Here is a 25644-nt window from a genome sequence, read left to right as displayed (position 1 = left end):
GTTGTCTGTATGGTGTTTGACCCAGCAGCGTTGCCTCCACCATCTGAACATTTTGTCTTCCTTTATCACGTCTTCACCTCTTCTCCTCAAGTTACGTTGTTTTCTGTCTCTTGTTTCAACTGCAGTCGCCCAAAAATCTCAAGACTCCCAAAGAAGATCCACAAGAATCTTTGTATAAACTCTGTTATTATCCAGGGGAGCTATTCTTTGGTCTTTTCAGGACATGTGCTTCTGATTTTTTAGTTTTGTACCTCAAGCAGTTAAATATAGATAGTGGGTTTTTTTTTCAGGAATCCTGAATCCTGACCACTTCTTCCTTCTATCTTTGTACCTCAAAATGAACGTAAAATGTCTTCTCTTTTTGTAGCTAGTAATTATAGGTGTTTTCTTGGTTTCCGGAGAAGCAGATGTGTCTCTTCAAACTTGTGACTTGCTCACATTGCCCACACAATGACCTTGTGACAGAAAGAGCGAGGCAGTGGGGAATGGTGGTTGAATCACACCTTTTAAACGTAGCTTTGATCGTGTTACTTCGCCTAGTCTACTACGCCTGGTCCTTGCTTTCTGAGAAGCTGAATAATTTCCTCCTAATTTAAGAGTTTATGCAGAATGATAAAATAAAACAATATTGCTAGTCGCTGAGTTTTCTAAGTATATGTTTTACAATCTATGTTTAAATGTATCAATGTCCAGTCTGCTTAATTGTAAAATAATTGCTGTTTCTTACTTATTGTGCATATTGCAGCTCTCCTCCAAAATTCAAGGACCAATATACCAAAATTACTCTTTGTAGGATGTAGACACTGTGTCACATCAACAAGGAACAAGAACACATTTCAAACAATGAAATAAGATACAGTACTGATAAGATAATCATATGTTTGAAACTGGACACAGAAAAAAAGACTGTATAAACATGTCTTAAATTTAATTTTAAAATGTTTTTCCGTGGATGTGTAATCCTGCAATAATAATATGCTCTTAAGTTGTATACTTAATTTCTTATTCGAAAACACATAGTGTTAATCCATAGATGTTTTATAGTTACAACAGCCAACAACCAAACAACGAAGATGGTGCTTAATCACTTGAATAAAAATTGCTTGTCTGATGCATGAGCCTTCTACCTGCTGCCGCAAATTGCACACCCACAGAAGTGTTTCTATCACCTGCAAGTTCTTGGCCCATAGACTCGAAACTCTTGGGAGACTTATATGAAAACTTTCAAAAAGGGCTGAGTGCTGATGCAGTTCACAGATCTTTTAACATAGTGGGTGTAAGTTCAGGCAGACATACTTGCATTGATTGTTCTTTGCAGTGTATTCTCTACAGTGATTGACTGATGGGTTTGATTTAACTAATATTTATTGTCATATATCGAGGGTTAGCTATCTCCGCAGAATCCACTTTGCTTTGTGGGTTCATTGAGAGTTCCCTTAAGCAGCAGAGCTATTTTAGCCAGTTCTAACTATAAATCTGTTCGCTATAAATGGTCATTTTTAATGTAATTGTCTTTGGCTGTAAGACAAGTCTAAAGTATAATGTTGTAATTTGAGCAGTTTTGAAAGCCAAATGGAAAGAAAACTTACTGCTGTCTACAATAATTAACTTCTCTCCAACCAACACCCACCCACACACACAAAGGCCATTACTCCAACTTACATGAAATCCCTGGACACTTTGACTAATCCTAACCGTAAACATAATCCATCAGCTTTTACCTGAATCTTAACCAAACAACATTTATTAATGGTTTATCTCTCTGGAAAAGCTTTTAGTTCCAGGTGAGTATCTACTCTATAAAGTTATACAGGAACAGTTTTGTCTCCTCAAACTTGAATAATACACAATCAAACACACAGGGCTGAATAACTTTTTTTTAATTAACTTGCTGTACATTATATTGACAAGAAAAAACATGATCAGTAATGACAACACGTCAAAACAACGTGATAAATCAGAACACAGTATGCATGTGTACAGAACATGTGTTGCTGTGGTTGTGTGAACACTTTTAGATTGATAACATCATTATGAGGACATTTCCCTTGGTCCTCACTATTTCACACGGCTGCTAGATAATACTTGGTTTAAGGTCAAGGTTGGGGGTGTGTAATGCATTATGTCAATGAGGATTGCTTCTCTCCCTCCCTCTCTCTCCTCTCCTCATGTTTGGTCATGCTCCCTCTCTGAGACACTTGAGGAACTGCGAGTGGAGTCAAAGAGAAGCAGAGACCGAAAGCAGAGAGAGCACAGTAAATCATAGACACGAGGACAGAGAGAGAGAGAGAGAAAGAGAGAGAGGAAAACAAGACAAATCTCAGGCAACTCAGCTGAGGGCGAATGCTCATCCAACTGGCTTAAGGTTGTCCTCACTCACTCAGCTGTGAGGCAGTGTCTGGGCAGAATGGATTTCATGTTAGTCCAACATCGACCCGGAGCGAGCAGCAGCTCTGTAGATGATTATTGCTCCTTTTGGATTATTTGAGAAACTGCCACGGTTATGATGAATGGGAATGACGGCACGCAGAAAGAAAGATGGTAATGTCACAATTTGCTCCGTTTGCTGTGAGATGCTTTTAATTCCAACCTGTACCTGTATCTTTTCTTTGCTCTCATTATTCTCTATAGCAGTTAGTGTCATTCTAAAAACTGTCAGTAGCTTGATTTAATTTGCTTATATAAATCTTGGGCAAATCCCAAGCTTGTGTTTCTATGAAGCAAACTGTGTTTGGTGTCCTGGGATTCAGTTCATGTGTTGTTGGTATCCTGCCACTGGTTTCTCTGTGAAATACCTCCTACAAGGAACAGGTCCTTTATGCTACATCTAGAAGGCAGCTTAATTGCATAAGACTTTTGGGTTAATTAGTGCCCAACATCCACTGGTTCGAGGTTGTCGAATGTTTGACCTACAGATTTGGTGTTTCTGTTCCATATCTATGTAAATTGAAACTGTTTAAAACTGCTGATAGGACAGATAAAGTCGTTTGATGATGTTACCTTTTGCAAAATATCATAAGCATTTTAAACTTTTTTATGACATTTTATAAACCTAATGTAAAAACTTTCAACTGCCTTTTTAAACATCTATGACAGTCACAAATCCAGCATTTTCCTGTAACTTGTAGAGGACCTGACAGTTATAGCACTGTGTCCTTTTCAAATAGTACTGCAGAGTCATTTATTTATGTTGAAGTATGCATGTACTTTGAAACATACACTATAGCTCTCATAGTTCACAGTGGCTGCTGCTCTCTGCCAGCATGTTTTAACTCAAGGTGAAAGTCTCAAGTTACAGAGCACTAAGGAAGATTTCACAAACCAGCCACTGTATCTACCTCTTTCCTGGATCCTCACTCCAACAAATAGCATCAGGGAACTCTGATTTATGGGTCTGAATCAGAAAGTTAAACATTTTCATTTTGATGGCCTTTTGAGAGATTCGTATCCTGATGAATGTATTTTCTGTGTTGTTACACCTACCTCAGCTGCAGAGAGGGTGTGCCCCACTCGTACATAAAGTTGATTTTGTTTGGCACTCGCTGACTTGAGAGGTCGGTATGGAGGGAGCTGAAATTTAAAATACCCGCCCAGGTCTAAAGGATCGATTTGGCAGGGTGTGTGGGATTTTATTTGTTTATTTTTTTTCCCTACCCTGTTTTCTGCATATTTGCCATCCTCTTGAAACCAGAGTCTATTAACCTGACTATTCCTGTTTTGGGAGTGACCTCAATGCTTGAGTATTTGTTCCTGTGTTGACCAGGTTACACAGAGCATCTTTTTTCTCTTGGCAGAAAGACATCTTGTCCCTTGCAAGTGATTCAATGGAAATACTCAACAGTCAGCTCAACGGCTCTGTTTGCAAAACTACAAATTATCACTTCACCATCACCTGGAGCCTACTTAAAACTAAGGGAATCTGCAGACTATACAGCAACATTTCCAATGAACTAAACCCTAAAAGGTCTCAGCTACAGTAACTTTGAATTTAAGTTTTGACTTAGCTTAAAAGGCTCTGAGGCAGCTGTTCAAAGTGTTTAACTCTGATGGTTGTGGACAACTGCAAAGTGTTCCTTTTCTTTCTGAGGGCAACTTGCTCTGATCATTTCTCTGTAGGTTTGAGATTGAGGTCAACAAAAAATATAATTTCAGCCAAAATGATTGCAGAGCTCTATACCATTTCAAAAATTACATAAAGCTTTATATGATTCTACATCGTAATTATTGGGATAATAATCTGATTAGCATGAGTGTAGTTCATGTGTGTTTTCACCTGTTTTTCCTGTATCCAAGTGATAATTTCTGGTTGTTTGGTATGAAATCTGCCGGTGTGAGTTACATGAAGCACAGCTGTGGGCTAATTACAGATGAGATGAGTGTGTCAGTGAAAGCTAAGCCACATTTTGATATAATAACACGCCTCACATGCACATCGCAGACGCATCAACTCACTCATGATGAGTTTAAAGGCGTGCTTAAAGTCTTGGCTCATTCATAATTCCCTGACGTGTTTTTAACGACTTAAACGCAGGCTTCACTGCCTCTTGACTGCTACTTTACAGCCACCTTCTAACCATCCTGCTGATCAAGGCCATCATGATTAGTGTTTTCCTTCCTCAAGCTCCGATTTGCTGATCCCTGTGGAGCTACTAAATATACTGTCTGTTCCTCTTGGTGCTTCAGTGGTCATGTACAGTAGCTCCTCTCAAACTGTATTTATGTCCAACCGCAGTGTAATTTGTTGTGTGCCAGTGCTCTGGTGTCACTAAGTGAACTGATGTAGAGACTCAGAAAAAGATAAAGGAAAAAAACAACTTGTTTATACCTTTTAGCTGAAAGGTACAGCTTTTAGGGCTGAAAGGTACAACGCTGTGGCTATAGAGGTACATCCATTAGCTAAAAAAAAGAAGCCTTGGTACCTTTTTTTCATATTTCCAAGCTGTAAGTAGCATGGAAGTAACATAGGTTAACTCAGGAGGCAGTACTCCAAGTGCACTAGCTAAGACTCTCAAAGACTGAACAGTTCACTCTTGAAGTGTGTTTCCACCAACTGTCACAGATTCCTAATGTTCGACATTCTATTTCAAATGTATATGTGTAATGGTGCCAAAACAAATATGATGGTGAATTGTAATAGATGTGGTTTTCTACATTATTATTCACACATATTAGTGAATGAAGAATGAAGGGTATTCGATGAAATTAAAATTTTTCTAATTGGCTTTTGCTCAAAATACATATAGTGATAACATCTTCACGATGCCCAAAGCTACTGTGTAGCAGCTAAAAATAAGTTTGGATGGTTAGGTATTAACAGGTTAGGTATTACCAGGAGTATATGAGAAGTTATGATTAATAGTTTTGAAATATTGGTTCTTCAGCATTAATGAATCTCAACATTTACAAGCATCTTCGTAAATCACTTTAGTTTTTGTCTATTGTGGTTAGTGTGAGGCTCTACTGTGCTTAATCAATTGTTCTGTGGTTTCTCAATGCACAACTTCTGCGTCAGAGCTAATCTGTTTACTGCACAATTGAATTGTCCTTATTACTAAATATTTTAGATTTTCACCATTTGTGTTTTGTGGTCAAGTCACGTGTTCCGAAAGTTGTTGTCTCTCAGAAAGTTGCCATTTTCAGTGAACGGCTCAGCAGAACAGCTGGTAAAAAACGTACCCAGCTGATCAAACTGCTGTGATGCAGAAACTGGTGAGGAACCCCTTTATTGCTGAAAGAGCTATGAAAACATTTTTTGTTAATTTTTGAGATTGTGCATGAAAAATCCATAGCTTAACAAAATTGGATTAATGTAAAATGCTGCAAAAAAATTAAAAACAAAACTTAGTTTGCATTTCTGGTTAGTTTTCGTATAGTTGTATTGCGCTTTTCAGCCATTTACCCCAGTCCTTATATTGGAGAGTAGCCAAGATTTGATTTTAAGTCTTGTATTTGTCCAAAACCTTTCCAAAATGACAGTGTCATTAACACTAAGACAGTGGGAAATGCACATAAACTAGTTCAGGTTCACCTTCAGTGCATAAATGGTGCTTTTGTGACTTAGGCAAATCTATTGTTTTTAGTAACATTCTACAACGTATTCTACAATGTGTTTGATAGAATATGAAATGTTCCAGTATATTTTCAAAAGAAAGCACACTTATGTAATATGGTATGAAATAAATGCTTTAAAGGTGCTTTGTTTGTTTCTGCCAGTTTGATATAAGATATTTTACATAAATATATTAATAAATCCATCTTAAGTGCTACACCATAAAGCTTCTTCAATTTAGTAAACTAGTAAACCTTGCATAGATGAAAAAAACACAGACATAAACACAGGAAATTATTTCTTTTCATGCTTATTTAGAAGCTCTGTAGAGGCTTTGTAGTTCGGCCAAATCACATTGGTTGGGCTTATTGTGCTTAGCATATTTCTCAGGCAGTTTGTTTATGTAATGTTACACAAACTGAATAACTGTAAGTATACGTCACCATACTCTTAAACTAAGATGAGATACGGTAGTTATGTAACTAGTAAGAAGTATTGATAAAATAAATGTATCATTGATCTTGATGCACAGTAGCATTCATGAACTGCATTTTTGGAAAAATGCTTTCAGCAAATGCTTTCAAAATTTTTACAGTTTATTTTGTAATTTATCTCTTAAACATTGTTGATTTTTTTCCACACACATCTACCCATCTATTGCATTGTGGATTTGATAATTAAGTGATGCAAAGTATTTGTTTTAAATGGATTTCCCATATAAAGAGTCATCCTGATGGCCTTCCTGATGGGTTTAAGATACAGTTCATTGTAGTTTTTCAAGTTTTTCTGCTCATCATCTGCTCCTCCCACATTTCCTGTAATTTTCTACCAAATACAAGTAAATGAAAATTACCCCAGAAACATGCATTTGAAGTTACAGATGAAGACAAACGGGTACTTTATAAAGGGGCTAAATGTGACGGTGAAAGCTTTTCTTCTTCCATTGTTAAATGTTTTGCTGTTGTCCAGGCAGGAACCTGTTTGACATCAGGAATGTGCAAAAGCTATTTCTGCTTCATAATGATACTAGACAGAGATATCCAAACTGTCTTCAGCTCCCACACTGGGACATCCTATCCACAGTAATGTGAGCATTGCCATTTATTTCAGTGGTGGAGTGAGAGAGAGCTGGGTGTTTATATAAAGCCGTGTGAATCTGCAGTAGCAGTATGTCGGCCCCGGCAGCAACCCAGGTTCATGCAGCCCACTCATACACTGCATTTTGGAATCAGACACACAAATGACACACACACACAAAGTTTTAAACCATTATATTTTTAAGACTTTTTTTGCAAACTTCAAGCTGTTCTCCCAGTGACACCTGTGAAGAAACAATGGCACTCTTGACATTTGGATGAAGCTGATAATGCAGGCACTTCAGGATGGGAAACGTTTAACTGTGAACATAAAATTCTTACAGCACAGACTGTGCTGTTGAGTCTGATTCCCCCCTTTAAATATGCTCCTCTTCCTCCTTCCCTTCATGTATGATGATCCCAGTAGGGTGTGGCAGGACTGAAGCCTCTGAGTCACAGTGTTGTTTCTGGAGCTGCAGGGGCTTTGGAATGGACACAAAGACCCAGTGCTTTTTTAGATACTATGTAAGAGATAATTCATATAGTGTGGTGATGTTGCTATAAAGCAAAAACAGTCTGAACTGAATACACAGAAGAGTCTTAATACACTGTGCAGATCTTGCATGTCTTAATATCAAGAGTGCTGCATTGTTCCTCTCAAAATGCAGAGATGTACACCTGAGAGGTACTGGAGAGGCAGTGAGCTGGTGTTTGTCTGAGGGGAGACAATTCACACACCCTTCTCTGTTCTGTCTTTCTTTATTATTACATCCAGGAAGCTTTGAGTTGTGTGGAAAAATTCATCTAAACAAAATAAAAAATGACTGACATTTTTGTGCTGTTTCCTTGCTTTTCCATGCAGTGCCACTGTGTCTTTGTTTCCTTCTCCTACTATACACTATGATCTTATACAGTCTAAACTACTGAATACATACGTGGGGAAACAAATAAAAATAAGTTCACTTCATATGTCGACATTTAAACGTCCTCATTTCACATATCTCACCACAGAACCGCAGCCACGTATGTTGTGTATATAAACCCCCAAGGTCTGCTGCTGTAGCCATTGCTGGGCTAAATAAAGCAGGGCCCAAAAGTAGGCAGCCAGCCATGAGTTCAGGTATAGGGAATGTGATATATATGTGTGTGTGTGTGTGTGTGTATATATATATATATATATATATATATATATATATATATATATATATATATATGTCAGACTGACTTTATGTTTAATGATGAGCGCTAGTGTTTGTGCTTCTGTGCTCTCAAGAGTTCAGGGTGTTGAGGACAAATTTAGTGAGACAACAATGAAAAAAAGTGACTTAAGTATGAAATTCCTGCATTTCCTGCATGTGTGGGTGTGTTTGTGGGTAGGTGGTTGAATGGGTGAATGAGAATCAGTGTAAAGCACATTTTGTACCAATAAGGTAGAAAAGCACTATAAAGTTGGACACAAAAGTTTGCATCCCCTTATTTTGAAATAGAGTACAGCAAGAATAGTTTTTTATCAACTTAATACTAATGTACATTCAGCTTGCACAAATGTTCCTTCAAAAATTAATTTATACATTTTGCTTTATTTATTAATACTTGCACTATTATTTTGGTAAGTTTAGTGTTAAGTTTGCATCCCCTTACATTATAATGACATATAAGAAGTATACCATAACATATCAACAGAAGTAACAAAAATGACCATTAAGATGTTAAGAAAAGGTATAGTAAAATGCAGAAATGCAATCCTCCATTATAAATTAGAGCAAAATGAGACTTTGTCGTGTGTTTAAGTGCATAGGAAGTTGCAGAAGAGTTCAGTCTTTAACAACTTTTTGAATATTGGCAGTGAGGGTGCAGAGTGTGATTGCTTGTTCCCCTATTGTGCAACCCCTGAGCTGAAGTGCTTTTCCTGATCCCCAGACACACGAGGAGGGATGGCATCTCTAATAACTTCTGAAAAAAAATTTTTTATTCAGTCCTCTGTTTTCTCTCTCTGGTGTTTTCAGAACTTTGATTCTCTAGAGGGCTCAATCCAGAACCTGCTGTCGGTGTTGTACCCACCTTTTGAGGCCACAGCACCCACAATTCTCAGCCAGCTCTTCCAAATAATTGACAGTCGTTATCAAGGCGACGCCCTACGGTGCCTGCTGAACTTTCTGGTCCCAGCCAAACACATCTTAGACACTGTGCAGCAGGCTGCATGTGTAAGTTACTGTGATATACATAATAACAATGTGCCAAGCTTGTACAGTAGCAGTCTAAAGACACAGATTAACAACATTTCTTCATTTGGAACAAAGGTGGCCTAACAGCTTCCAGTTGGATTTAATGTCATGATAAAATGTTAACATATTGCTCATTTCTAAAATGCTAAACTCTCCATTGCTTTGTCCCCTCATAGGCTCAGTACTCTGATGTACTTTTCCTGTGTGAGGGCTGGCCTCTGTGTTTGCATGACCAAGTTGTTGTCCACCTTGCTCCAGTCAAACCCCTTCTACTCCAGCCTGGTGACTTTTACCTCCAGGTGGCACCATTTTGTGACCAGTCAGCTCGCATTGTGGTCTGCAGCCTCTTGGAAGAGGAGGGTCTTAGAGCAGAAGTGGTGGAGGAGACCCCAGTCCCTGAAACTTCCTATCCTTGTATATTCAGCCGTGGGTGGTTGGAGGAGATCAACCAGGGCCGCCATGGAACACCTCTAAGCCAATGCCTGCTCGCCACTGAGCAGGGTGTGGTGAGGTTGCCATGGGAGCAGGTAGCCGTACCTGAATTTGTGGATGTGCCACAGAGGGATGAGAGTAGTATGGCCTCTGCCCCCCAGTCTTATCCTCCTTTATCACCTCCACTTCCTCTTCCTCCACCTCTTTCTCATTTTCCTGAGAATTCTTCCTTAAATCATTCATTTCATCTTTTACCTTCCAAGGAGTCTGGACCAAAAGAGTATCCTGTAACCATTCAAAATTCAATTTCAACTTCATCTTCCCATCCGGCTACCTTCTCTGTGGAAACCAGAATATGTCCAGCAAAACACGGCATTGCTGTGTCACTCCATCTGGTGGATGCTAGCGCTGCCTATTCATCTAGGCTGGTCAAATTGAAAGAGACTGAAGCAGAGCGTAAGCCTATAGGCTGGGTTTCCACAAATATGTGGGACAGCCGCTTTACTGGGACAGAGTCAAAAGCAACTATTAAAACAAGCACTGTGTCAAGTGAATGCATCTCTGCAAGTGGAGAAACCAAAACAGTTTCTGCAAATATACGGCAAGATAAACATAAAGACGCAAACATAAAAGATCAAAACAAAAGTGGACCAACAGGCAAAGCTGCTGTGGAAGGGGAATATATTGACATACTTCAGGCAAGTATGCTTTTTGGCAAAGCTCAGTCAGTAACAAAAGAACAGCAAAAATTAGAAGTGCAAATTCAACCACATACACCGACTGAAACAGATATAGAAAGATATCCACATGGACAAGCACGAATGGAGTTGTACAGGCAAATGCAAACGCAGCAGAACACAGAGAAACCAACTCAAGCACATGTAGAGTTACACACACAATTACAAACACATGTAGCTTTCAGACACACACAAATGTCCCCAAAAACAGGACCTCCATCTGCTCTCCAACATTTCCAATCCCACCACCCTCACGCTGACTCTCTTGAACTTTCGCAGTGTGTTCGAACCATTTGTTTCTCAGAGAAACCCTGTACCCCGTGTATAAGTAAAAGACAAGTTAGAAATGCTTCAAAGGCTCAGGAGCTGAAGTGTCGATACAGAGAGTCCTACCAGGCTGCCATACAAAACCCTGTCACCTTTGGACAGGAAAAAAACAGGGGCAAAATGTTAGCTGTAGTGGAGGAAGATGGTGGTTTCTCACAGTATGATGACAGACAGAGGCCACCCGGGACTGAAACAGGGGGCGCATGGTGTAATGATCATGGAATGTGGTGTGGTCATGGGATGCAACAACAGCATCCCACCTCTGTCAGTGAAGCCATCTGTAAGGAGTCAGGAGAAAGAAACTCTGTTCCACATAGGACAGCAGGGGATTTAAATGTTGCCCCCTCTTTGGAGTGCAGGAGTGCTCATTCTTTAAAATATGGTGGACTTGCAGAGCAGATAACTGACAGGACAGTTGCACTATTTAGAGAGCCAGGGAATGCACACTCTGCTAAGACTTATTTAAATGATGTGAATGGGACAAATTCAGAAGCAGGAAGAAGAATAAACACTTTGTCAAGCTCAGCTAACCCTAAACAGGCAGATGTGGCCTCTGCCAAATGCCATGGATTTCCGTTTAGTTCAAGTGAAATCTCAGGGATGAGCATGACAATCAAGCCTCATGAAAGGCTACAAAACAGAACCAATTCCACAGGAAGGAGTCCAAATGTCCCCAAGTGTCCTACAGCTCCACAAAACATACAAGAATCAATGTCAGAGAGAAGATGTTCCTCGCTTTCCACAGCAGTGGTGGACACCTCAGAGAAGTGTGAACTGGTCATTGTTGAAGGTCAGAATGTCAGGAGAAGAGAAAACACTGACTCCTGTGCTGAGATTCCTCAGCTGCATGTGGTTAAATGCAAAAACAGCACAGCCTTTAGACTGGTTTCACCCAAGATCAACAGGAGGAAGATGATCATTCCAGGTACAGTTATGTTGCCTTGCTACATGTTTTACTCAGATATATACTTTAGCTCGGAGTGTTTCTTTGCTTCATTTCATTTGTCTTCATCAGCCTCCCTAAAACAAAATGTATCCTTTTTTTTCAGATGGCACTGACCGCAGAGTTGGCCATCAGGCAGACAACCCATCACAGACAGATCCACTTCTACAAGCAGTGACACACAAGATGTCCCAGCTGGCCTCTGGTCATCGCAGACCTAATCACCTCCCCCTGGGATCTCCAGACCCCAGAGTCCACCAACTCTATTGCGGAATAGCATTGCTCACCGGTAGGTTAATTTGAGCTGCAGCACATTACTTGCTTTACATATTTCACAATACCGCACTTTTTGTGAGTGTGTGAAGCATATCAAAACAGAATAGTTAATTAATAGTTTAGTCAAGTCAACTATAACTTATTCATTGTAAAAACAACAGAAGTTGACCAAAGTGCTATAAAACAATTACATACAATAAATAAAAAAACAGTAAGGAGGCAAAGATAGAAATACAGAGACATAGGCAAACTCAGCTAGATTCGAAAGCCAAGAATAAAAATGGGTTTTTAAGTTGCGACTTGCCAATGTTGGCATAACTTTAATATGAAGGGACAAACTATTTCATAATTTAGGCGCCAGTACATCAAAGGCACAGTCCCCTTTAAGCTTTAGTCTGGAGGTCAGGACATCCAAGACCATCCAGTCTGAAAACCCATGCAAAGCTCTTAAGCTCAGTGATCCGTTAAGATCCAAGATACCGAACTCTGCAGCCTTACCCTCAAAAGTATTTGGGACATTAAGTCATTTGGCAGATGCTTTTTTCCAAAGCGACTTATAAGAAGGTACTAAGCAAAAAGAATTTTTTTTAAGTATTGAGAGTGAGGTTACTGCAGAGTTTGGTAGCTCGTTTCACGATTGTGGAATCACTGAGCTGAAAAGTGTTGTTTGGTGTTTTCTGTGCGGTGCTGGGACCACCAGACCTTGTTCATTGGCAGAGCGCAGCGGACGGGAGGCATTGTAGACCTGGATGAGGGAGTTTAGGTAAGCGGAAGTTGAGTTGACCACCCTGTAGGGAAGAGACAGAGTTTTAAATGTAATACAGGCAGCTACAGGAAGCCAATTATAAATCATGTACTTTCATTTCCATAGAAAGGTCTGTGTGGTATTTCTATGTTTAGCAAAGGACATTGTTGTTTACATATTTGTGTTTTTAACCAAGTACGGATTTTATGTACTTTATCCATCCACATGCTTTGCCACCTTTTCAAAAGCAGATTTACAAAATTCTTTACATTATATCAGAATAATATTGCATCAAACATGAGAATTAAGTATGTTATATTAATCTATTGTCTAAAACAGAGAGTAAGCTAAAAAGCCAGGTGTACATAATAATTATACTGTACATTCACTTGATGTTTACCTATTGTACTTCTTTCACATTTCTGTCTTGTACTAGTATCAGTCAGCATAAATTTGTCTTTGTCTGTCAAGTTTGTGCTGCTGTACATTCTGTGTTTTGTCTCTGTAAATTAAATCCTCTCTCTCCTTCTCCTTTTTAGAGTTGATGTGGTTAAGTGGAAACCCATCTCATGGAGAGAACTGGATAGTGAATGTTTCTTGATTTTTCTTTTCTAAATCCTTTAGGGGGCAGAGATAAAACAGGCAGAGCAATAGTTGAGCTCTATGGAGACCACCAAGGATGGACATCAGATGTAACCAGCTGGGACCTCTTTCAGATGCTGCTCTACTTCCACTCGATCACCAGGTAAAGGAGGAATACATTCTTTAGCTAAAAAAAGTTAAACAGAAAGGACATTTGAACAAACTAGAAGATTTTTTTTGTGTGTGTGTCTGTCAGTACTGTTATGCAGTAATTTTCCTTTTTATTTATGTATGTATGTACTATAGAAGCGAAATAAGAAACACTGGGATGACACTCATTTTTGATGCAAGGAAGACACATCCTCAACCTCTGCTCTATAAGGCCTTGATGTCACTTCAGGTACACAATAAAAGTACACAAGTTACAGATCAATGTTGATTTTTAGTGTGAATGTTAATGCCTGTCTGAAGAGTGGTGATGTTTACAGACAGTAGGCATTACGGGAAATATCAAGTCTTAATTAATTTATCTGCTCCTGAGCCTAAACTTGCATATTCATGTGTAATGCGACAAAGATTAGGTTTTTAAGAGGGGGATTATTACAAGCTTGTTTGTATTTTTGATAGTTTTTAAAATTTTTATTATTATTATCTGTTCAATTTAGGGGAAACAAAATTATGTCCCTGTTGATTTTTGTGTGTCATACATTGTCACGGTAAATAAAACAGTATAACAAAGTGGAAAGTAAGTAAAACAATAACTGTTGCAGGAGGAGACTCCCCAGGCATTAAACAGTTTAGTGCTGGTGGTGGACAAGGACAACAGCCTCCAGCCAGAGAAGTGTCCCGGTGTCCAGGTCAACTTTTTTATATTTTACAGTGTTTTTTTTTAGAAGTCACAGCATATGGAGAAAGTCTTGTTTTGCAACAAATTCTATTCAATCTGAATAAGCTTCATTACCTTCTTTTGTTAATGTCTTTGTTAGTTATGTGACTTTGGTGTTGGTAATTTGGACAACTGGCTTCATCACTTCAGTTAAGATAGGGATAAATCTTACATAGTAGATTTTTTTAGTAAAATTCCATAAAGGATTTTAGAATAACATCAACTTCAAGCAAAACAAAGCAAAGATCACAGTTACAAACAGTCACAACTTATCCAGTTAAATTAATAATAATTTTATCAGTGGCATAGCAGCCCAATGGTTACAGTATGCTGCATGATTGCAATTTCCCTGGTTCAAGTCCAGCTAAGGACCTTTATTGCATGTTATACTGCCCCTACTGTGTTAACTAACAAATAAGACAAAAATGCCAAACTAAAATCATAAATAAATAAAATTAATTTTCTCCTGTCACCTTTTGGACCAGCTGTTGTTCAAATTAAGACACAATTGGTAAGCGGGAAAAAGAAGAACAAATAGGATTGAAAATTAAACAATATAAAATATTCTTTCAATAACCTTATCTAAAATCATAATCTAGATTGGTTCCTCGTCTAGATTGGTTCCTAACTGAATATTAACTGCAAAGTAAGTTTTAAATTGCAAAATTTATTGATGAGTAAAACTCATCATGGCCACATTGTGCATTGGTACATAGAGTACTTACTAGTTAAATGAAATAAAAGATAAAGAATAATTTCACAAAATTACAATTCAAAATAATAAAGTTAATTAGAGTTAAACTAAACTGTCAAGCTTGGTCAAAACAATGACTACAAAACTGGCATTGAAGCATAGTGCAGCAAGTGATGAAAACCTTCCTGTTTAATTTGCAATGAAAACATGTGTTTGTTTATTTGACATTCACCTTGAATCAGACTGATGTGGTGTCATCAATGAAAGCCTTGTTCAAGTTGGTAGAGGTGAGTCAGCTAAGCTCCCACCTGGATGGCACACTGCCTCATAGCCACTGGGATTGGATGGACCTGCACCAGGTGAGACAGTCACCTTTACACAGTATGTGCTTCTCATTTTTCTCTGCCTCTCCTCTCTCCAGATGCTTCTTAACTGCTCATGATTTCCTTGGGTTTACATCTTTCATTTTCTAGAAACTTTTTCCATTTGTGTGTGATCTTCATGAGGCATCCAACCTGCTTCTGAGAGCCATCAGTAAGTTAGAGGAGCACCAGAGGACGGACACTGTACAGGTATCTTTATCCTGTCTTTTGACTTATTTGGACCTTAAAAGCTGTGTCAGTTCTAAATCCTGTGACTTGGTCTTATTTGATAATACAGGATGTACAGTGCCTTGATATGAGTATAATATTTCAAGATTATCTCACAAAATATCACCACAGGTCATTTGCTGATGTCAAAATGTCCAATTGTCAAACAGAACGTGCAGCAATGCATGATGGTTCAGAGGACTCTAATGAGGGATGTACTGGAAGACAGCAAACTGGTTAATCTGCAGAGAGAGGGCGGTTCTATCCTGGCTAGACTGCGGAAGGAGAGTGACCTCAAATACCCCCACTGCGAAGACCTTAGGTAAACACTCAGGCAAAATATCCTGCTATGCTTAGCAGTATATTTTTTAGTTGTTTACATCCCCTTGTTACCTCCGTGATCAAATGTTCGTGCTACTAAAGCTTAAACAACCAAATCTCACAGTTTGCTGAAAACTTGATTTTCATTATTCTGAAAAATGTTGGCATTGTAAAAAATATTCCTGTTTAATTTGTTATTCGATCTTCTTAACCTTGTGTATCTTCCTGCATACAGTGATGTGGTGGACTCAGTGACAAGCCTGTACAACAAGGTGGAAGAGCAGGCTCATGTCCTTGTGCAGAGGTCCAACATGTCTCTGGAACACCTGGAATACCTGCTGCAACTTAGAGAGATGGAGGGACACTTCACACAGGTATGTTATACAATAATCACTCCTTAGATGTTAGATGTTCAGATGACTTCAGAGATTCCAGCAATGGACCTAAGAAATTCTAAATTGTAGTTATTGTATACATCTGAGTTAAACAGTAGTAAAAAAAAAATAATAATCCATTATCTCACTCAAATAGTCAGCAAAAAATGACTAGTTTTCTATTGTGACATTTTGTATTTTTTATGTTACGGCAGAGGCTATTGCATTGTTTTTATGGGACTTGTAATATTTTGGCAGGATGAGTGTGTGATTAAAAACTTTGAACTGTTTGTCCTGCTCTTTATTTGGCCATTCCCTCTTTCTATTTCAAAAGAATTCCACCACATAAAACTACAACATTTTTATGAGGATGCACATGTGATGTGTATGAACTAAACAAAAGCCACATTAAGCGGGTTTATAAATTATGTATCATTGGGTGTGTACATGCTTTAATAAAACTACCAAACATTATATTATTTTTGCATCATATATCCCTGCAGATGCAGCAGTGGTTTAATGTAGAGGGGGACCACCACATGCTGGAGGCTGAATCAGTCAAGGATTCTGGGGACAGAATGGAGCAGATACTCAACAGCTTCACTGCTTTCCTTATTGAAGCTAATGTGAGTCTAGGTTTGCTTGTGGTTGTCAGTCTGCCTGCCTTTGTGTTTCTCTTTCTGAATCTCTCTCCTGTCCTTCCCTAGGATCGCAGGCACCATGCCATGTCTTTAGTTTCAGAAGCAGAAAGGCTCCAGCAAAGTGGGCTCTCCTACCCTGAGACGGAGGCTTTCGGGAATCTGGTCTGCACCTTCAAGTCAGGCCTGGAGGACTTCCTGTGCAGGGCAGAGACCTGTGGCAGGGAACTGCAGATCATGGTCAACGTGTGTGATTTTTGTGAGCAGGTTGGTGTAACCTATGTTATAAAACTTTACCAGGTGTTTGGCGAATTTGAAGGTAAGATTTTGTCTTGTAAAGCAATAAAATTTGAGATTGATTGATTGGTGGGGTGTATATTTATTGAAATGGTCACATTGCAATGCCAGTTTTGCTCATTCATGGACACCAAATAGTGGAAGTAAGTGATTATTATTATTATTATTATTATTATTATTATTATTATTATTATTATTATTATTATTATTATTATTATTATTATTATTATTATTATTATTATTATTATTATGTTAGTTTTTGTTGTCACCTCCTGATCGCAGCCAGGAATTTAATTATTATTTTCTATCCTTTACCTGTAAAGTATTCAAAATCTACTGATATATTTTAGTGTGAACCTTGAAGAAGAGCATACAACATTGTTAAGTTATGTTTTTAGAAGACGCATCATGCAGTCAACAAGCAGAAAGGAAGCACTGTGTCTCGATAAGTTTATAACCAATGTGCAGTACAGTAGCATGATATAAAAAAGGAACTTCTTTTGCACACAGGCTACAGCTCTGGCTAGTGAATGCATTGATTACCTCAACCAGAGTCAATCTAGAACCCACATGATGCAAGACCATGAAAATACAATACCTGCCAATCAAACAACCACTCAGCCACTACAAGACCAAAGCCAAGATCCTGGAACAAGCTCTGAACCCCTTTGCCAGCCCGACATTCCCACAGCTCATGCCTTGACCCCAACCACCACCAGTGTTTCTCAGTCAGACAATGACAGCTACATCATAAAGACTTTCCAAGACAGATTTCTGCAGTTCAGCCTTGAGAGATTTCAGGAGGTGAAGGCCCAGGCCAGCAATCTGCCAGGCTCCAGGGGGATGCATGTCTGGAACATAGCCTGGCTGAGATGTCAGGAGGCCAGGCAGCAGCTTCAGGAGAGGATGCAGGTTGTGGACAAGGTTTATCACCACCAACCAGATTCTAGCAGCTGGTGTGAACATCATTATGTCGATGTAGTGAGCACTAATGTTCAGACATTTTCACCTGGAGGGCAGAGTCTGGTTGTACAATCAACCCCTGGACCTCGGCACCCGCAATGGGACGGCATCGTGTCAGGAGCCGTGGATTTAGGAAAGAGAAGGCCGATTCTGGGCAGCAACAGTACCAATTTAACAAATGTAGCCTGCTGTAACATCATTGCTAAACCGGAGGACCTCAGCGATGGTGGAATGAGCCAGGGGTCAAAGGTCATTCCATCGTCACCTCGCAGGTAAAACAACATGGCTCATATATTTCACTTGAGAAGGGGTTGCTACATAACTGGTCTTTTTTTTTTTTTTCAAACACAGCATTTTTCTTCAAATTTTATTGGGACATTGAACCCACCGTACCCTTAACAAAAGCAGTTAAGCAGGCCATTCATAAAAAAGAAATGGAAAAACAAATCAAAAATGTTAAAATGCAGTACTTGTGAGTTTGTACCATTTTTCTTATAGGTCAGCCAGAAGAGCAGAAAGTGAAACAAGGAGGAGACAGACGAGCAGAGCTAGGAGTGAACGGGATACTGCTGCTCAGTCTCAGTCACACACAGTGGGGTGTCAGTGGTTTCCATGGGGTCGAGGTCTTGCAGCGAGGTCTGTGAGCCAGGATTCGTGCATCACAGGGGTAGCAGCAGCGGGGTCATCAACTCCTCCAGAGCAGCAGGTTCGACCTTCATCATCCTGTTCCCACCATGGTCAGCCGTCTTGTCGTATCCTCCAGGAAGCTCAGAGGTTTCAGATCTCTCGCCACGGGAGTTTCTGCTCAGAGGACTCCTGTGTGACTGACCGGGTCGCTGGAGGGGGAAATAGGACTCTGTGCTGCAAACACTCAAGCCTGCCTATTGGGAAATATGAGGGGGCATTTTGTTTGGCAAATCCACAAGAGAGTGCCAGCAATGCTCAGTAAGTTTAACACAAGGGGAGGAAATTTACTGATACAGTAAAGCATCTGAATTATCAGACAACCCATTCTGTGAGCTGACAATTTAAATTATATGCATTAAAGATTGAGAATCTTGTGAGTACTTAATCAGATGTCATGCACTGTTTTCTGTCTCTAAGCTGTCAGTAAAGTGCCACAGGTATTGTTTCTTTTGACCTAATTTGACATCATGAATGGATTACTGAACGGGCGTACTGGGCCGTTTTAAGTCCCCAAAAATTAGCTTTGTGTCACTGGAAAATCTGTAACTTTTTTTCATCTTCTCCTTCTGAAGAAGGAGACATATACAAACTATACCAAAGGCTACATTAAGTGCAAGGGCTATTTTAATATTTTTGACAGCAGAAAAGCTGCAACACATAAGGGGGATTTTATTTCTGTACCAAGAGGCCTGTGTCTCAAAATCCATCCATGCTTTGCATGCTTATTTTTAATCACAGTGCACGTAGAGTAAAATCACAGCATGTGACTGTGCCATCTGTTGGCATGTTCATGACGATTGATAATAATAAGGCATAACCAAAGTCTCAAAATTGCCAAATTGTAATTATTTATGAACAGTTGTGCATGAGATGCTTGGAGAACAAAGACAGTAATAAGGAATAATATTAAATAATTTATCAATATCCAACAATAAGAGTTCCTGCAGATATTGCAAATCCATAATCAAGTACACTAAAAAGAAAACAATGTAGCAGCCAGAATATAAACAAAATATGATACCTAGTTAATATATCATTAGATATTGATATTGTATTTATGTAGTATAATATACTAGTTGACAATCTGAGTAAGCTGCCATTTGTTGTTATTGTGTCACCAGGAGGATGCAGCGTGTCCTGGAGGAGCTAGTGTTCACAGAAAGGGAGTATGTGCGCTCTCTGGGCTACATCCTGACCCACTACCTCCCCCTGCTAGACAGACCAGACATCCCACAGGATCTGAGAGGCAAGCGAGGCATCATCTTTGGTAACCTGGAGAAGCTTTACGACTTCCACAGCCACTACTTCCTGCCAGAGTTGGAAGCCTGCCAGAGGGAGCCCACCATGGTGGCACGCTGCTTTATCAGACATGTAAGCAGTCACTGTGATCAGTGTTTTAACAATACTAAATTTTATTTAGAATTGTATCTTAGTTCATAACTTTTTTCATTCTCATTGTTGCAAGTAGAAGCTGTTTTTAAGTTGCTTAGCTTAGTTTTTATCTGGTTGCATTTATTTGCACTGTTATTAATATTGTGTAATACGCACTTAAAATTAATCAGTTGTACTATAGTGATCTAAAAGCAAAATTTTACATAACTGATTATGACAGATGAATAAGAATGGGACTAACACAAGTTAACCCCAGTTTCCATTGCTAACCCCAGTTTTCCAACATGGTTTCACTTGGGTTTTCTCCACAGAGTGAAAGTTTCGGCCTGTACGCACTGTACAGCAAGAACAAACCTCAATCAGACGCCCTCATCCTACACCGACGCCATGACATTTTCAAGGTCAGTTTACATAAATGTTTGTATCGGAATTAAAGCACAGAAAAATACCAGATGATAAATATGATGCTTAATATAATGTAGAGGTAGGGATTTTAGCAAGTAAGATGCCACTTTTCTATAACCACACCTTCACCTAACATGGTCTAAAATAACCTTAGATCTGTTTGCATGTTATCGTTAGTGTGTTAATCTGCCTGACATTTAAACTGAATTTGACCCTGTTTCATTTCCCCTCACAGAAAAAGCAGCAGGAGCTGGGTGACATGATGGACCTTTCATCCTATTTGCTAAGGCCCATCCAGAGGATCAGTAAGTACAGCCTCCTGCTGCAGGACATGCTGGCTCTGGCCGGCTCATACAGACCAAAGGACATGATCCAGGATACATTACTTGCATCTAGTGCATGCGAGCAAAATGTGTGTGGCCCTGGTGTGTATGTGCCTGATCACAAAAGCTGTGAAAGGGAGCGCGACAGGGCTGAAATTCAGGCTGCTGCAGACCTTATTCGATTTCAGATGCGTCACGGCAACGATTTACTCACAATGGACGCCATTCAGGACTGTGATGTAAGACATTAAAGTGACAGATATACAGACATACTTGTAAAGTTGTTATTCTATAAAGTCAAGTCTTTTATTTTCTACTTTCCTTCCTCTAATCTATCAGGTGAATTTAAAAGAGCAGGGCCAGCTGATTCGCCAGGATGAGTTTACTGTTTTCTTTAGGAAGAAGAAATGTGTCCGCCGTATATTTCTCTTTGAAGATCTCATCCTCTTCAGCAAGACCAAAAAGACAGACATTGGCAATGACGTTTATGTCTACAAACAGTCATTTAAGGTCTGTTTATCAAAAGGCTGTTGGGTCTAAATATTTAACCCTTTATTTATTTTTTGCCGCATTTACAGTAATTTTTTTAAATAGCCTCTGCTATGCAAATCCTTCTAGAGAAGCTAAAGTGCCGACAGTATATCACATTATTTCCATAAGTGAAATTAATGTGCCTCCTTTTCATTGCTCTCTTAGACGGGCGACATCGGGATGACCCATAATTCTATTGTGAGTGCTCTGTGTTTTGAGATCTGGTTCCGCAGAAGAAAAAGTGAGGACACCTATACCTTGAAAGCATGCAGCATGGAGGTTAAGAAAGCCTGGACCACCGATCTGGAGAGGATTCTGTGGGATCAGGCTGCTCACAGCAGAGGTTGTGACATTACTAGCATACATTTTTAGATAGTGTTTGCTTTCTGTAAGAGTAAGGTTTCCAAAGTACTCTGCAGGTTTTCAAAACAGGTTGTAAGTATATTGTATGTTCCAGAGCTCCGTATTCAGGAGAGGGTGTTCATGGGAATGGGCCGCAAACCTTTCATGGACATTCAGCCTAGTGATGCTGCAATTTGTGACCGAGCCATCAGCTGTGTCCTGCCTGGGAGAAGTAAGGGGCTGCACACACAGCATTTTATACTTCAAAACTATTTCAGCACAACTTTATTTATAATAGACCTCAGTGTGTTTTCATGGGTTGTGTTCAGTTCATGATATTGTTTTATTTATCATATCAACAGTAGACATTACATGGGGGCATGTCACTGAATGTGTGTCAGCTGTAAAATCATTAGATATATCAGTGCTATTTTCTGGTAAATATACATATAATGTATGGGTAGTGCTTAAGTTATAGTAATTGTTGATGTTAATATTACATTGTAAACAGTGTGGTGACTTATCAACCACTTTGGTCCACACTGAAATAAATCAACAACTATTGGATGGATTACAATGAAATCTGGTACAGAAACTCATGTTCCCCTCAGGATGAATTGTAGCACCAATGGTGATCCTGTGACTTTTCATCTAGCGCCATCATCAGGTCAAAATTTTATTTTGTACTGAAGTACCCAAACTTTGGTTCTTGGCAAAACACCTGCTAAACTAATCCCATACCCATGAGCTTCAGCTGCACACTGCTAAACTGTAAATGTGATTATGGACCATCTTACAAACCCTGCATGTTAATGCATTGTGAGCATGTTAGCATGCTGCCATTGGCATTTGATTCAAAGCACTGCAGCAGCTAGCTACTGTTTCCCCTTAGTGCTGATAATATTTATTTTATAGTTTATCATTTTTTTCCTTTTAAATCTTGGACTGTATTTACCTTTACCTAAACAAAACTTGCTAAGAAAGTAACTTAATTTGACAAAGCTGGATGTATTTGGGACATAATATTCCTGCTTGTGTCCACACTAACACAGACCATTACTTTCTCCTTTATGACATCTATCTATGTTTGTCGTTAGTCCCTGTGGTGTGTTGTTCACACAGTGGCTTAGACTACCCACGACCGCACTCTATTGGCTCTGGCAGCACCGCCTCCACTACCCTCAGCCAATCATCCTCCTCCTCAGGCCGTGGCTCGCTGCCCCGTGCTGGTCTTCCTGGGAGCCCTTCACAAGGAGCAGAGACTATTCCTGGCATCTGTTCACCACCTGAGGCTGTGACTGACAATGAACTCAATAATCATTATCTTCATCAGCATCCTCTTCATCTTAACTGTGAACAGTGGAAAACTCATCATCCTCTGAGTAAGCTTTATGTTTATGATTGTTTGTATATGACTCTGTGTGCCATTGACGTATTATAAATAAATAGGTTACCTGATTTCTGTGCAATATCAATGTTTTAGAAAAGTCAGAAAGGATTTTAAAATGTTTTTGGTGCCATCTGGTGATAGTAACAATAATAACATTGATATTTTTAATTGCACAAACAAGACCCATGTGCCGCCCGTGACTGTTATTAAGTATTAATAACAGTGCAGTCATTTTTGAATGAAAAAGGATCTACACAATTAGAAAAATCTAATTTAAAAATGAAACAAAAATTTTTGTTGTTGTTGTTTGTTTCTTACCTTACAACTAGTAGCTAAACCAGTTAAAAAATGTAATGCAGCAAAAATTTGCTTGTGAAATGTAGTAAAGTAGAAGTATGAAGGACTACAGAAAAGAAATAACGAACACGCAAAAAACATTTTTTTTACTGGCTCTCAAATTGATCTGATGTCTCTCTGGTTTAGTGGACAGCGCTGAATCATCTGGAGAATTTATCGGGGTCTTCAGCAGCTCCGACAGCTGCTGCCTGTCTGCCCTTGATGGAGAGACAGCGGACGACTCCTCCTCATTTACATCCCAGAGTTCAAAGACCTGCCCACCACTTTGTCGAACCCCCACTCTGAGGAGAAATGGCTCACTTGCTTTTTACAGGAGGAAACCAGGGCTCGCCCCTAAACATCCACATCTGGCTAATGCTCAGGTATAAGTGCATGTACAGTAATACAATGTAATACAAATATAAAGCTGAAGACGGTGTTTTCAATCAATGTTTTTGATGTGTTTTTGTTTCTACACAAATCTACCATCTCATATTTCAGAATGATGAAATTATAGTAGGAAAATCCACAGAAGTTTAAAATTCCCTGCAGAAGGTAAGGATGTAATGTTCTTTAATAAACATACATTTAATTTTTTATGTTACAATGAGAAACATCAGCACAACCAGAGATAACAGAGTGTTTTTTTCTATAACTCACTACACTTCTGTTTTATTCTTGTTTTTGTTGGTATTACTGTCAAGCGTTTTACGTAATGTAAAATTCAATAATGCTTCAATTTAGTCTAAACCTGCTGTTTTAACTCTGCTCTATGAAGCTGCTTTGATTTATAATAAGATGTTAAGTTTTTATTACTTTCTGCCTTTAAATATTGTTGCAGAATATTGGTCCACTGAATCTCTTCAGACCAGTTGGAAATCATCTGATCAACCTGTGGATGGATGGTACTGAAGTATTTGAAATGTGGTGTGTTGGCATCACACACATTTTAAATGTGGTTGTAATAATTATTCCCACGGAGGGAAGACGACACTTGTATCTCGTTGACAGATTTTAAATTTAAACAATATTGCAATGGCATGCAATAGAAGCCCACAAACCATGTCCTTACCCCTGCAGAATTATTTTCATCCCCAAATCATTCAATACAGTGCTAAGCTATCAGCTATCAGCTGCTACAGCTAGAGTACCTTAAAAATGTCATTAAAGTATAAGCAGTTAAAAATAGGAGAATTCATTTTCCCACCACTTACACATAAACTCAAAAGTTATACCAGGAAAAAAATATGCAAAGAATATATTTTTAATGTATGTTGTCAGATCTTCATTACAGACTGTACAGTTATTGAGAGAAAACTATATTTATTAATCAAAAGCTTGTTTGGAAAATGGGTCCAGCATTTTTATTTCCGAGGAAACCATACATGAAAGACCACTTCTGTCCTGAGATAAACGTACAGTCTTGCTCTGTTTTTACACAGCTGGACTTCATTGTTATGGTTACAGCATAACTGGGGAAACATATCGGAGTCCAGTGGGCAAGAGTTTAGGAATAACTGAAGATCCAGACTTGCTGATAGCTAAAGGTTTATCAGTTTATAGTAATTTGTACAGATATGGAAAAGTAAAAACTATGTGATGGTTTAAAGATTTAATGATTACAGTGCATCCTCTAATACTTCTTTTTTAAACATTTATTTTTATCTGTCTGACTCTGAGATTCAAACAGCAGTTCTGTATTTATTCATTTAGAAGAAGGGACAGACCACTTGTTAACTTGTTTTTACATCTGAGTTTCAGATCCATAAATCAATGTGTGCTTTCTATTTTTTTCTTTATGACTGACATCTGCCTTTTCATTCTTTAATTCTTTAGTTTCGTATTACTGCAGTTATTTTGTATGGTTCCTTCCTCTGATCCTTTGACTTCTGTTGGGAGGTCACTGGACATTTCTCCATATTTAACAGATACAGTAATAGACAGCTGCATACACTTATTGCAAAATTTTCATTTACACTTTGTGCAGGTGCAAAATAAACATTATTTAAAATGTCAAATGTCTATTTTCTTCTTTCTGTAAAACCAAATGAACCAAAAGTGAAAACTTACATACTCCCTTAAG

The 25644-nt window shown here is 38.9% G+C and overlaps 1 protein-coding gene across 2 annotated transcripts; it reads left to right on the top strand.

The window, feature by feature from the left end:
* The first annotated feature begins 2215 nt into the window (after nucleotides 1-2215).
* Nucleotides 2216-25579, top strand: LOC137139825 (pleckstrin homology domain-containing family G member 4B-like). 2 transcript variants are annotated; one of them, XM_067527600.1, is made up of 25 exons: nucleotides 2224-2541; nucleotides 9132-9329; nucleotides 9527-11771; nucleotides 11896-12078; nucleotides 13435-13555; nucleotides 13699-13792; nucleotides 14163-14249; nucleotides 15215-15331; nucleotides 15446-15544; nucleotides 15733-15884; nucleotides 16119-16257; nucleotides 16761-16883; nucleotides 16965-17162; nucleotides 17703-18427; nucleotides 18654-19100; nucleotides 19964-20213; nucleotides 20546-20635; nucleotides 20875-21201; nucleotides 21302-21472; nucleotides 21659-21836; nucleotides 21951-22067; nucleotides 22933-23217; nucleotides 23709-23944; nucleotides 24063-24116; nucleotides 24403-25579. In XM_067527600.1, the coding sequence occupies exons 1-24, from the start codon at nucleotides 2539-2541 to the stop codon at nucleotides 24099-24101; spliced, it is 6624 nt and encodes a 2207-aa protein (XP_067383701.1). In that variant the 5' UTR covers nucleotides 2224-2538; the 3' UTR covers nucleotides 24102-24116; nucleotides 24403-25579. The 2 variants fall into 2 exon arrangements, 1 of the variants encoding a protein (XP_067383701.1); XR_010916400.1 differs by lacking the exons at nucleotides 23709-23944; nucleotides 24063-24116; nucleotides 24403-25579 and adding an exon at nucleotides 22447-22502 and having other exon boundaries at nucleotides 2216-2541; nucleotides 22933-23071.
* Nucleotides 25580-25644: the final 65 nt, after the last annotated feature.

Source organism: Channa argus, chromosome 13 (assembly GCF_033026475.1).
Source record: "Channa argus isolate prfri chromosome 13, Channa argus male v1.0, whole genome shotgun sequence".
In the NCBI taxonomy this organism is placed as follows: domain Eukaryota; kingdom Metazoa; phylum Chordata; class Actinopteri; order Anabantiformes; family Channidae; genus Channa; species Channa argus.
Note: the sequence above shows the minus strand (reverse complement) of the source record. Positions and strands in the feature narration are given on the sequence as shown.